Source organism: Rhinatrema bivittatum, chromosome 8, assembly GCF_901001135.1.
Source record: "Rhinatrema bivittatum chromosome 8, aRhiBiv1.1, whole genome shotgun sequence".
Classification (NCBI taxonomy): Eukaryota; Metazoa; Chordata; class Amphibia; order Gymnophiona; family Rhinatrematidae; genus Rhinatrema; species Rhinatrema bivittatum.
In genome coordinates, this window is record NC_042622.1 from 17,849,158 (window position 1) to 17,862,458 (window position 13,301).

Sequence of the window (13,301 nt, forward strand, 5' to 3'; positions counted from 1 at the left end):
CCAGGAGATTTGTCGAGCGGCAACTTGGAAATCGTTACATACCTTTGCTTGTTATTATCGTCTACACATACAGTCGCCTACTTTTGGCTCCTTTGGCTCTAGGGTCACTCGAGCAGGGCTTTCCGAGGCCCACCCTACGTAGGGAAGCTTTGGTACATCCCACTGTCTGGACTGATCCTGGTATGTATAGGGAAAAGAAAATTATTCCTTACCTGCTAATTTTCGTTCCTGTAGTACCAAGGATCAGTCCTTGGGTTTGGGAGTGCCTCTCTGCTCAAATTGTTCTTCAGTGCCTTTTTTCCTTTGGCTGGTTAATAGTTCATTCTGCAAGTTTGTTGTTTGACACTGTTTTGTGTCTTTTGCGCACTGTTATTTGTTACTTAATTCTATTGTTCTTGATCCATCCTGATTTTCCTCTTTGCTTTGATATACTCCAAACTGAGGATTAGTAGAGGGTGCACTACCTTATAAGGAAGCATCCTTCAACGTTCTAATTGTCTCCATCTGCTGGAAGGGGAAGATAACCCACTATCTGGACTGATCCTTGGTACTACAAGAATGAAAATTAGCAGGTAAGGAATAATTCTTTTGAAACTGTAAAGTAAAATTTAATTTTTTTATGGATCTAATCTATAAAAAAGTTTTTAAGTAAAATATGAATTGCTGACTGATTCATATTTGGATTGCTGAACCATCTCTATATCTAAACCAGTAATAGAATTTGCTACATTTGTGGGTGCTTTTAAAATTTCCTGGTTCTGGCATTTCTGCTACGAAGAATCCCTGTGTACAACTGGTATGCAGCCAGATGGGAAGGATGAACCTACTCCTTAGTACATAAAAATCTTTTACTAACTTAACGCCCATTTTGTTTTGTTTAAGGAAACCTGATGGAAACACATCTGAAGTGAAAAAGAAAGAAGAGAAAAGGGTAAGCTTCCTTAACTGAGGTCTATTAATGTAAAACAGGGGTCGGGAACCCATGGCTCGCGAGCCAGATATGGCTCTTTTGATGGCTGATTCTGGCTCGCAGACAAATCTAAATCAGTGTGTCGCCACACTTTCCAGTCCCCTGCTGACCCAGCTGCTCCCCAGTCCTCCTCCGCCCGGGCTTAAAATGCTGTCAGCCTGGGCGGAATGCTGCAGAATAGCTGGAGTCAGCGGCACCGGCATGCTCTCTTCTTCCCTCCCCCGCGGCCCGGAAGAGGAAGTGGTGAGCATCGGGTGCGTGCATGGGAAGAAGAGACCACGCTAGTGTGGTCAGCGTCGGTCCGACGAAAAGAAGACTGTGCAGCGCGGCTCGGAGGAAAATAAAGAAGAGCTTCAACCGCGGCCGATGGGACTCCTCCTCCACGAGGGCTGAAAATGAAGGAGGTTAGCGTTGGGAGGAGGCTGCTGCTGCGAGTTCCCGGGGTGGGGGAGAGAGAGAGTGAATGAGCGAGCAAGCATGTGTGTTTGAGATCCTGTGTGTGAGTGAGATAGCATGTATGTGTGTGATTAAGAGCCTGTATATGTTAAAGAGAGTATGTCTGTGATTGAGAGACTGCCTGTGAGAGAGAGAGCATGAATGTAAGTTTACGATTGGGAACCTGTATGTGTAAGTTTGTGATTGAAAACCTGTTTGTGTGAAAGAGTATGTGTGTATGATTGAGATCCTTTGTGTGTGAGAGAGATCATGTGTATGTATGATTAAGAGCCTGTGTGTATAAGTAAGAGAGAGCATGTGTGTCTGTGTGTGATTGAGAGCTGGTTTAGGTGATGGAGCATGTGAGTATGTGATTGAGAGCCTGTGTGTAAATGAGAGAAAGAGAGGACATGTTTGTAAGCATGTGAATGAGAGTCTGTGTGTGAGAGAAAAATACATCATGTATTTATGTGATTGAAAGCCTGTGTGTGTAAGCGTGAAAAGATAGACAGCATGTGTGTAAATGTGTAATTAAGAGCCTATATAAGTGAAAGAGAAAAAGCATGTGTATATGTGAGTGACTGAGAGCATGTGTGTATAGGTGTGTAATTGAGAGCTAGTGAGAGAGAGAGTGCTGGTATGTGACAGAGAGGAGAAAGTTCCAAGCAAACCACCCCTCCTCCTGCTAATTCAGAACAATCTCAGGACACCTGGATATCAAACGTTCTCAGGTATGCAGAGCAAAACATTTTTTGTATCCTTATTATTTTTCATTACTGGGTCTTTGTATCTGCTATTTTGAAATATTTTGTTGGTATCTGGAAATTTATGAGTTTTTAATTATTGGATATTCCACTCATCAGCTGTTTCGAAATATGTTCTTTTTGTTAGTACAGTTTTACTGCTGATGATTTTATATTTCTTGATTTGTTTTATAAGGATGGGTGATGTTTCTTTTTTCCTTTGTTACACTGCATACAGAGACTCTGGCTTGCTGCAGTTTCCAATTCAGTTTTTTCTGCATGCTTCTAGTTATGCGTTTTGGTCTCTTTATTCTATGTTAGATGAGGGTCAGCACATGTGATTCAGGTGAGGTTTTCTGCTGGCGTGTAGTTTCTGTGTAGGACTCTATAGCAGCCTGACTTGGTCAGTTTTCCTAATAGGAGATGTATTGGTGTCTTAAGGCCTGGTGTAATATTTTCAGAGACTTATTGTATTTTAAAAGTGTGATCTTACATAAAATGCACACATTTACTTGTATTTAGTTTTAAACATATTGTATGGCTCTCATGGAATTACATTTTAAAATATGTGGCGTTCATGGCTCTCAGCCAAAAAGGTTCCTGACCCCTGGTGTAAAATGACTAAATAATTTAATTAGTGTTCAGTTAATTGTTTTCATATATTTTGTGATGTGTTTCTTTGTTCAGGAGCTTACATTATTCCTGATATGAGCCATAACATGGACAGCTTTCTTGACTCAAACGGTGGTGTAGAAAAAATAAAAATAAAATGTATATTAGTACTATAGTTCCTGTGCAGATGCAAAGCCAAGGAATCCCCTCTGGTTTGAATAGTGACAACTCAAAATAATTCTCTTTCTTTACTACCTAATTGACTATAAATAAATATTTTTACTATAACTATTTCTCTTAATTTTCTGTTGCACATCAGTACTAAAAAGGAGCTCTGAGTGCACCAGCACATTATAGAAATGAGATGGGGCCTGATTCATCCTAGGTCTTCCCCTTTTTATGGCATCAATGACTATTTGAACCATTTGATTCTTGCAGCCAAGGCTGCAAAATAAGTCTGAAAATTTCACTGAACAGTCAGTAACTTATACAGATGGGGTAGATTTTTAAAGTGCGCACGGGGTACATTTGTGCGCGCTACCCAGCGCGCACAAATGTACACCTGATTTTATAACATGCGCACGCATGTTATAAAATCCGGGGTCGGCGAGCACTTGTGCACCTTGCACGTGCCAAGCCCTAGGGGAGCTCCGATTGCTTTCCCCGTTCCCTCCAAGGTCGCTCCGAAATCGGAGCGGCCTTGGAGGGAACTTTTCTTCCTCTCCCCCCACCTTCCTCTCCCTTCCCCTATCTAACCCACCCCCAAGCCCTACCTAAATCTCCCCCCCTCTACCTTGTTTGACTTTTTACGCCTGCCTCTGGCAGGCGTATCTTTTGCGCACTGGCCAGCTGCTGGCGCGCCATCCCCCGGCACAGCCGCTGTGCCGGAGGCCTCGGTCCTGCCCACGGACTGCCCCCAGACCGGCATCACGACCCCGCCAACTTCCCACCCCTTTTTCAAAGCCCCGGAACATATGCGTGTCCCGGGGCTTGCGTGCGCCGCCAAGCCTATGCAAATAGGCTCGGCGCGCGCAGGAGCAGGTTTTCGGGGTTACGCGTATAACCCTTTGAAAATCTGCCCCATAATGTAGGAGAGGAATCCCCAGAGAGTTACCTTTCCTTTAACCTTTTAGGTACCAACATTCCTCAAGTGGAACATTTTTTTCATATACTTTTAATTACTTCAAAATTTTTTATACCATATTTATACCATATTTGGGTCTTAGTTAACTAAGATATGTAAAAAGGGGCATCAGGAAATAATTCCTTCATTGAGCAGGATCTAAAAGGTTTATGATAGGCAGCATTTACTGATTCTTATACCTCAATTTTCTATATTGTCAAACTGAGTATGAATTTATTTTATAAGTAAAACATGCATTATTTTCTCCTTTTATTAAAGAACCTCATAAAACTAGCTTTGCGACTAATTTCAAAATAATTGCTTTTTATTGATCCTGATGTATGATTTTGTTGTTATATATTTTAATTTGTTGGTTTTATTGTTATTTGTGTTATGTTTTATTGTTAGAATGCTCCTGAGATTGTAGACTATTTCAAATTTTTAAGTGTACACCACTTTGATGTAATTATGAATTGTGATATAATAAATAATAAATTACAATGACACTTTAAAATGTGACAAAGAAGGCACTATCTGACTGACCACTTTAGCAACCCCCTCACCGAAAAAAAAATATCAAAACCACATTATGAAAGGAAAATAGGAATAGGTTGTGTTGTGTTTTTTTTTACAGCCTAAAGCACAGAGTAGTAGGAAACATCTCTTTAGTGACACAGATACAGATAACAGATGTGATGACAGCAAGACTGATATCAGCTGGCTACAAGACTCAAACAAAAAAGAAAAGCCCAAATTGTTCGGCTACAGCAGACAAAGGATAATGAAGAAATCTACAATTGTGGAACAATGTAATAAACCATCTAAGGACATTTCTATGTACAGTAATAATTTCCCACCGCTTTGAATCTGTATTATTCTACTGATGACTGTCAAAACACTTGTGTGGCTTATTTTCTAAATCCCACAGTAGAATACTACCAAAAGCATAACACACAAAAATACCATAATTCTTGCCATCTTTGATAGAGGAGTAATGGCCCCTTCACAAACTTCCCTGCATTTTTATGATTCCTTATAAACTACTACTGAAAAACACTAGTGCTCTCATTTTTACAATTTGTAAGCCATTACTCTGAGCTATAGCTGAAATATTCATAAATTATTTATAGAAGGTGTGAAAACAGTCATTGCAGTTTGCTTGAGGGAGGCTGTTTTTTTCAAAATATAAATCTTCATAATGCAGAAAGATTTCTCAGACTTTGATTTCTATGTGGTAAAGTGTAATATTTGCTTAGGAGTATTTGAAATCATTGAACTTAGTGGTAGAACTTGATAATAGGACAATTTGCTTCTTGTTCATTTTATAAAACTCTTTCGAGAGTATGGTGGCTTTAGCCACCTCTTATTTGCATATGATCTACATGTATAAGTATAAACATATTCACATTCCTTTGATTGATGGTCAGTATTTTAGGTTTCGATTTATAGTACATATTCAATAAAAGGAAAGATGGTGGAAATTCTTATTTAAAGAACTCTATGTAACTATAGAGAATCAGTTTCCAATCTAAAAATGTTTGTTCTAACTACAGCTAAATTCCCTGAATCATGTCTGCCAAAGGGTAAATCCGAAGAAAGAAAAATAATAAACAAGGTAATACCAAATTGAAATATATTTTTAAGATTTATATTTTAAGAGTTTGTCATTTTCTATAAGCTGCTAATTTTGTTTGAGTTTGATTATTCAGTTAGCTATGCATAGAAAGTGATGTGTGAGGTTTGCAGTGCATTCAGTATATATCCTATTCCTTACACAACAAGGTACAAATATAATATCGCAGTCCTTCCTTCTGACATGCATTGGAAAGAAGTGCAGTCCCCAAGGTACAGCACCATGTTATGTTTCGGCTCTGCACTTACTTTAGATGCTTTGTGATTTGGCATAAAGTTATTATGGCTGACAAAATCAGTATGTAAAATTAGATAGGTATGTTTCACAAAACAGTATAGAATTGTTATGAAATCTTGCAGATTCCTTATTAGATGAAATGTCTTTAGTAAGTAAAGATATTTTTATTGATTTTGTTGCTATAAGAAGAAACAAGTAAATCAAGTTCAACTATATAATTGTGGTTTTTTAATAAAGGAAGAAGAAAAGTCACAATAACTTATTTACTAAGCATTTTTCTCATAGACATGGAATGGGGATAAAGCTTAAGTAAATGAGGCTCTAAGGGGGTCATTTTCTATCCCTATCGCACGCGAAAAGGGACTTTTCGCACGTAATAGCTAGATAGGGGTGGAGTCAGGGTGGCGTCAGCACCGGAAGAGGAGGAGTCGGGGCAGCGTCGGGGTGGATGCCGCGGAAACTTTGCTGGCGACGAAAAGGTAAGACCCCCTTATCGTTGCCAGTAGCGCGCCCAATAGCACCACCTTTCACTATTCCCGGTGCTAACAGGGGGTGGGGGTGGGCCTGTGAAAGCCGGCAGCGATCGCACCACCGCGATGTTATCGCTGCCGGCTTTTGCACCCAATAGCACCACTGTGAAAGGTGGTGCTATTGGGCGCACTACTGGCGGCGATAAGGGGTCTTACCTTTTCGCTGTCAGTGAAGTTTCCGCGGCGTCCACCCCAACACCGCCCCAACTTCTCCTCTTCCGGTGCCGACGCTGCCTCGACTTCGCCCCAATCTAGGAATCGCATGCGATACGCTTACAAAATGACCCCCTTAGTTTGCAAGTTCCAAATTAGCATTTCTTAATTTTCTTGTTCTAAAACTTTCATCTTATGTTTAGTCTATACTAATGTGCATAATTATGATTTAGAACGGTTTATAAATCTTGAATGTTCAAAGGTACCTGCCCAGAGAAGTCCAAAGGCTTTTATCACTGAAAAAAGTTTGGAGCAAAACAGAGCAAAACATCCTCGAAGAGCAGCAAGAAAAGCCATAAGCTACAAAGATCTCTCAAATTCTGAGGCAGAGAGTGAGGAGCAACCTGCAATACCTTTACCTGTGAGGAACGAGACAGTTATAGAACAAGTACACAACTATATTTTCTAATCTAATTATTTCTCTTTCCTACAAGTAAGAATATCATTTAGTCTTAGGCCTCACATGACAGACACAAATTTCCTTTGAGCTATTCCGAATATCTTTTTTGCAGTATGAGATAAAATGTTATTGTCTAAATATTTCCAGGTATTCAATCATTAAGGGGATAATTTTGTAACTATCTGCATAAGAGAGGTGGCAAAAACGCACATAAATTACACCAAAAGTATATGTGCAAAGTCTAAACCCCTACTCTGATCCATCCCTGGAAACACCTCCACTGAATCCACATAAACTTACATGCAGATTGGGCTGGCAATTTTATAACAAGCCATTTCTCCATTGACAAGCAAAGCTGAATTAGCCATGATGCATGGGTAATGTCATCCAGCAGTGCCGAACGGACCACTCTCTCCGAGCTCAGTACTGAGCATGTGCAGGAGTTCCTGCATGAGCACTGACTCTTGTGCCTGTCAGCCAATTTTTGACTGTACTGCTGTGTAGATGTTTATCTCTTGTTTGTCATTGAAAATATTTCTCTAAATTTTCTCTAGTTTGCATCTAACTTTTTATGCCTCACTGCCTCAGTAGCTACCACAACAGCACTTTTCCCTGTACGTACCAGGATCAGTCCAGACTGCTGGGTTATGCCTCCCGTCCAGCAGATGGAGTCAGAGAGAAACTGAAAAGGCACCACTGATATACCCTGGTGCGCCCCCTGCGATCCTCCAGTATATCTCTGACTCCAGCAGATGAGAGAGCATAACCTTGCGGTCCTGATCTCCTGTAAATTGAATTGTGAAGGGATTTCCCTATCAGGTTTGACTTAATATAGAGGAGAAATCCTGTGACTAGATCAATTAGTGATTTGTACCTAATTTGGTAATAAGTGGAGCCATAGCAGGCCAGGCAGGGCACTGCCCTACAGCCTTTTCCCGGGGTTTTTTTTTCAGTCTTACCCAGTGAGAGGAGGGGAGGATTAATCGGTGGGCCGGTCACTCTCCCTATCCGCCTCCTGAGAAGTTTCATTCCTCGGAGAAGAAAGTTTAGTCGGGTGTGCTACACCCCCTGCAGGCTCCACCAGCCACTTGTCTGTGAGGTACTTTAGCTGCCGGTGGCAGCGCTATTAAAAAAAAAAAAAAAAAAAAAAAATTTAAAAACGAGGTAATTGTGTCCACTGCCTGCGTTCCTCACTGTGGTCTCCGGAAGGGGTGGCTTGTCACCCAGCCCTTACTCGCGCCGTTTTTCGCGCCGTTTTTTGGTGTTAAAAAAAAAAAAAAAAAAAACCATGCCCTGAGGCACTGTTTGTACGGCATGTGGGGAGCCGGGCCGTCGGCTCTCCCGCGAGGGCCTTTGCTCCCGGTGCCTTCCCGGGGATGAAGGTTCCTCGCGGGGGTCAGCCGCGGCCGGGAGCTCCCCTTCCCCGCGGCGTGGGGCACGGCCAGCGTCGGCCAAATCTCGGCAGTCCGCGCTGCCGATACCGGGGGCGGTGGCCATTTTAGAAAATTCGGCGGCCATTTTAAATGACTCGGATCGCGATGCGGTTTCGTCGGAAGAAGGGGATGACTCCCCCCCCCCCTGTCCCCACCGGATCTTAGCCCCCGCGGGTTACCAGGGCCTGTTAATTTGCCACCTGTGGGAGCAAAAGGAGGTTCTTTGAAGAGGCCTCATCCCTTTTCCTCACAATTTGTACTTTTGCTCCACAAGGCTTATATGGAGGCCGAAGCGGAATGGGAGCAGGGTACTCCTGCCCCAGATAAACGGGGGAGACTTTCTACTGGTCTCTTTGGCTTGGGGGATGCAGCCCCGGCTCCTCCTCAACCTCCGCAGCAGGCTGCTCCAGCTCCTTCGGCTCCCCCTCCAAAACCTCCTCAGCATGTAGCTCCGGCCCCCCTTTCACAGGATCCGTCCATGCCGGATCCTGATATGGATGTAGGGGGTACGGACCCGGTTGAGGGGGATGATCCTCAGATACTCCGCTTATTTCATAAGGAAGAACTGGATCCCTTGATTGCCCATGTTCTTCGGGAACTAAAGATTCCAGTACCCCAGGTTGACTCCAATTCCCAGCCAGGGGATTTTGAATTAGACGGGCTCCGCACGCCTGCGCATGCCTTTCCTTTTCATAATAAACTGTTTCAGCTTGTATCCCGGGAATGGGATAATCCGGAGGCAACTCTTAGGGTCAGCCGCGCTATGGATAAGCTTTACCCTCTCCCTGCGGATTCCTTGGAGCTCCTTAGGGTGCCAAGGGTGGATTCGGCGGTCACTGCCATGGCTAAACATACCACCATTCCCATAACAGGGGGTACGGCCCTTAAGGATCTTCAGGATCGGAAGCTGGAGACGTTGCTTAAGCGCATCTTTGAGGTTTCGGCTTTGGGAGTACGGGCGGCCGTTTGCAGCTGCATGGTACAAAGGGCTACCCTTTGTTGGGTACAACAGATGTTGACATCTCAAGATCTGCCTCCGGATGAAGCAGAGCAAGCAAACCGTATAGAATCCGCGGTGGCTTACGCCGCGGATGCCTTTTATGACCTCCTCCGCACTTCGGCCCGGTCTATGTCTTCGGCTGTGTCGGCACGGAGGTTACTCTGGCTGCGTCATTGGGTGGCGGACTCTTCCTCCAAGGCCCAACTCGGTTCCTTTCCCTTTCGGGGCAAGTTGTTATTTGGCACCGAGTTAGAAGACCTTATCCGATCTTTGGGGGAGAATAAAGTGTTTAAGTTGCCAGAGGACAAGCCTAGATTTTTTCGCCCTTCGGGTACCTTCCGCGGACGGTTTCGCGGGCAACGCCGTTTTCGCTCGGGAAGGGGGTCCTCTTTTGCTACCCGACAGCCGTCTCCGCGTTCCCAGTCATGGACTCCTTCCTTTCGTGGTAGAAGGCCGGCACGCGCAGGGGCGTCTCATACCTTCGCCACCTCTAAGGCGGCTCAATGAAGGGACGCCGGTCCATTCCTCCATCCCGGAGGTAGGAGGACGACTCTCTTACTTTCGGGAGGAATGGGCCACAATTACCTCAGACCAATGGGTCCTCGACATATCTCACGGCTACGCCCTAGATTTTGCAAGGCCCCTGCGCGATTTGTTCCTTATCTCTCCCAGCGGTTCTCAGGTAAAGCAACAGCGAATTGCTCAGACCCTGGAGCGATTGCAGGCGCTGGGTGCAATAGTGCCTGTGCCGCCCGCCGAGCAACACACGGGCCGTTATTCCATCTATTTCATCGTTCCCAAGAAGGAGGGCACATTTCGGCCGATTCTGGATCTCAAGCGAGTCAACAGGGCGTTGCGCATACCGCGGTTTCGGATGGAGACCCTGCGCTCGGTCATAGCGGCGGTACACAAAGGCGAGTATTTGGCTTCCTTAGATCTCACGGAGGCTTACTTGCACATAGGGATACAAGAGTTCCATCAAAGATTTCTGCGCTTTATGGTCCTGGGATCTCACTTCCAGTTTTGTGCTCTTCCGTTCGGTCTGGCGACAGCTCCGAGGGTGTTCACCAAGGTAATGGTGGTGGCGAGTCTTCGGAGAGACGGAGTGTTGGTACACCCGTATTTGGACGATTGGCTCATCCGAGCAAAATCGCGACGTCTCTGCGAAGATGCGATTCAGGCAGTCCTTCACCGGCTCCACTCCTTGGGGAGGGTGGTCAATTACACCAAGAGCCATCTGATCCCCTCCCAGAATTTGGAATTTCTGGGCGCCTCGTTCGATACGAAAGTGGGAAAGGTTTCTCTCCCACAGGCAAGGATGGAGCGTCTGATGGCGCACGTTCGCCGTCTCCTCGCCCTTCCCCTGCCTGTGGTATGGGAATACTTACAGGTTCTTGGATATATGGCATCCACACTGGATTTGGTTCCGTGGTCATTTGCGCATATGCGGCCGCTACAGAGGGCGCTTCTGTCTCGTTGGGACCCCAAATCGGAAGAGTTTCAGATACCTTTGCCACTCTTACCCCCAGCGAGGACCAGTCTACAATGGTGGTTGGATCCGGTCCACTTGCTCCAAGGCACCGATTTGGATCCGCCTCAATGGATCATTGTCACGACCGATGCCAGTCTGACGGGCTGGGGAGCAGTCTGTCAGTCTCAGTCCGCTCAGGGACGTTGGACGCCTCCTCAGACCAAGTGGTCGATCAATCGTTTGGAAACAAGGGCGGTTCGCCTAGCATTACAGCACTTTCTGCTTTTGATTCGGGACAGAGCAGTTCGGGTTCTGTCCGACAACGCAACCACGGTAGCGTATATAAATCGGCAAGGCGGTACACGGAGTCTACCGGTAGCAACCGAAGCCAGCCAGTTGATGGTGTGGGCAGAGCAGCACCTGTCTCGGATTGCGGCGTCCCACATCGCAGGAGTCGACAACGTTCAAGCAGACTATCTCAGCCGGCAACGACTAGACCCGGGAGAGTGGGAACTGTCTCCCGAGGCACTCAGACTCATCTGTCGCCGGTGGGGAACTCCCTGGTTGGACCTCATGGCAACTCGTTTGAATGCCAAGGCAGCTCGCTTCTTCAGTCGCAGAAGGGAACACGGGTCGGAGGGCGTAGACGCGCTAGCTCTTCCCTGGCCTGCGCACGTTCTTCTGTATGTGTTTCCACCGTGGCCGTTGGTGGGGAAAATATTGCGTCGCATAGAATCCCACACGGGACCCGTCATTCTCGTAGCTCCGGAGTGTCCGAGGAGGCCGTGGTTCGCCGACCTCATCAATCTAGCGGTGGACGGCCCCTTGCGGCTCGGTCATCTGCCTCGACTCCTTCGGCAGGGTCCAGTATTTTTCGACCAGGCCGATCGCTTTTGTCTAGCGGCTTGGCTTATGAGAGGCGGCAATTGAGAAGGAAAGGATATTCCGAGTCGGTCATTACTACTCTTCTGCAGGCTCGTAAGCCCTCTACCTCGGTTGCTTATGTCAGGGTATGGAAGGTTTTTGACTCCTGGTGTCAGGGTCTGGAAGTGCCGTCGCGGAAGGCTACGGTGTCTCATATTCTGACTTTTTTGCAAGAGGGTCTAAAGAAGGGTTTATCCTATAATTCTCTGCGTGTGCAGGTAGCGGCCTTAGGCTGTTACCGCGGTAAACTTGACGGAGTTTCCATTGCCATGCATCCGGACGTTGCACGATTTTTAAAGGGAGTTAAACATTTGCGACCCCCGGTGCGACCTATCTGTCCTTCTTGGAGTTTAAATTTGGTTCTCCAGGGTCTTTGTACTTCTCCGTTTGAGCCTCTACGAAGGGCTACTCTCAAGGATCTCACTCTCAAAACTGTTTTTCTCGTCGCTATTTGTTCAGCTCGCCGAATCTCGGAACTTCAGGCGTTGTCTTGTAGGGAACCTTTTCTCCGTATTTCTAATTCGGGGGTTTCTCTACGTACCGTTCCTTCGTTTTTGCCTAAGGTAGTTTCCGCCTTTCACGTCAACCAGACGGTGGACCTACCGGCATTTGCGGTGGACGGGGCTGAGGCGTCGCGGCAACCGGAACTTCGCAAGTTGGATGTTCGAAGGACACTCTTGCGGTACCTGGACGTTACCAACCCCTTTCGGTTGTCTGATCATCTGTTTGTCTTGTGGGGTGGTCCAAAGAAGGGAAATAAAGCTTCAAAAACTACGATCGCACACTGGTTGAAAGAGGCGATTGTGTCTACTTACATTTCCCAAGGTCGCGCCGTTCCGGAGGGTCTTAAGGCTCATTCTCTGCGCTCCCAGGCGGCGTCGTGGGCAGAGAGTGGGTTTATTTCCTCGCAGGAAATTTGCCGAGCGGCTACTTGGAAGACATTGCACACCTTTGCGAGACATTACCGTTTGGACGTGCGCGCTCCGACGGTGGACTCATTCGGCAGTGGTGTGCTTCGTGCGGGACTGTCAGGGTCCCACCCCGTTTAGGGCAGCTTGGGTACTTCCCAGCAGTCTGGACTGATCCTGGTACGTACAGGGAAAGGAAAATTAGGACTTACCTGATAATTCATTCCTGTAGTACCAAGGATCAGTCCAGACGCCCGCCCATTTCAGTGAAGAGTGTAGAGTCCCGCAACTGTTGTTTTTTCGTGTTTTTCGGGTTCCGTTTTTTACGGGCACTTGCTTGTTTTCATGGTTTCCTCGTTTTTTCCACATGTTCATATACGTTTCATCTTTATATTGAGCTAGTCACAGAATTTGCCATTGTTTTCTAATTTCATACTGCTTTGTTATGGATTATACTGGAGGATCGCAGGGGGCGCACCAGGGTATATCAGTGGTGCCTTTTCAGTTTCTCTCTGACTCCATCTGCTGGACGGGAGGCATAACCCAGCAGTCTGGACTGATCCTTGGTACTACAGGAATGAAAATTATCAGGTAAGTCCTAATTTTCCTTTCAATGCTACTGAAAAAGAAGAAATAAAGAACAGGAACATGCCTGGGCTTCAAGAACTG

The 13,301-nt window shown here is 45.9% G+C and overlaps 1 protein-coding gene and 1 long non-coding RNA gene across 9 annotated transcripts in view; one reads left to right on the forward strand and one right to left on the reverse strand.

Moving 5' to 3' along the window:
* SYCP2 (synaptonemal complex protein 2) overlaps nucleotides 1–13,301 on the forward strand; it is a 752,024-nt gene that overhangs the window by 575,111 nt on the left and 163,612 nt on the right. For 7 of the 8 annotated variants that reach the window (XM_029611557.1, XM_029611556.1, XM_029611555.1 and 4 more), the window contains 4 exons: nucleotides 883–931; nucleotides 4,518–4,692; nucleotides 5,437–5,498; nucleotides 6,699–6,884. In XM_029611557.1, coding sequence (XP_029467417.1) covers nucleotides 883–931; nucleotides 4,518–4,692; nucleotides 5,437–5,498; nucleotides 6,699–6,884 — 472 coding nt within the window. The remainder of the gene's footprint in view (nucleotides 1–882; nucleotides 932–4,517; nucleotides 4,693–5,436; nucleotides 5,499–6,698; nucleotides 6,885–13,301) is intronic. The other variant, XM_029611561.1, reaches the window with a different exon arrangement.
* The window catches only part of LOC115096642, a 112,091-nt gene that overhangs the window by 88,310 nt on the left and 10,480 nt on the right, over nucleotides 1–13,301 (reverse strand). The gene's annotated exons all lie outside the window — the stretch shown is intronic.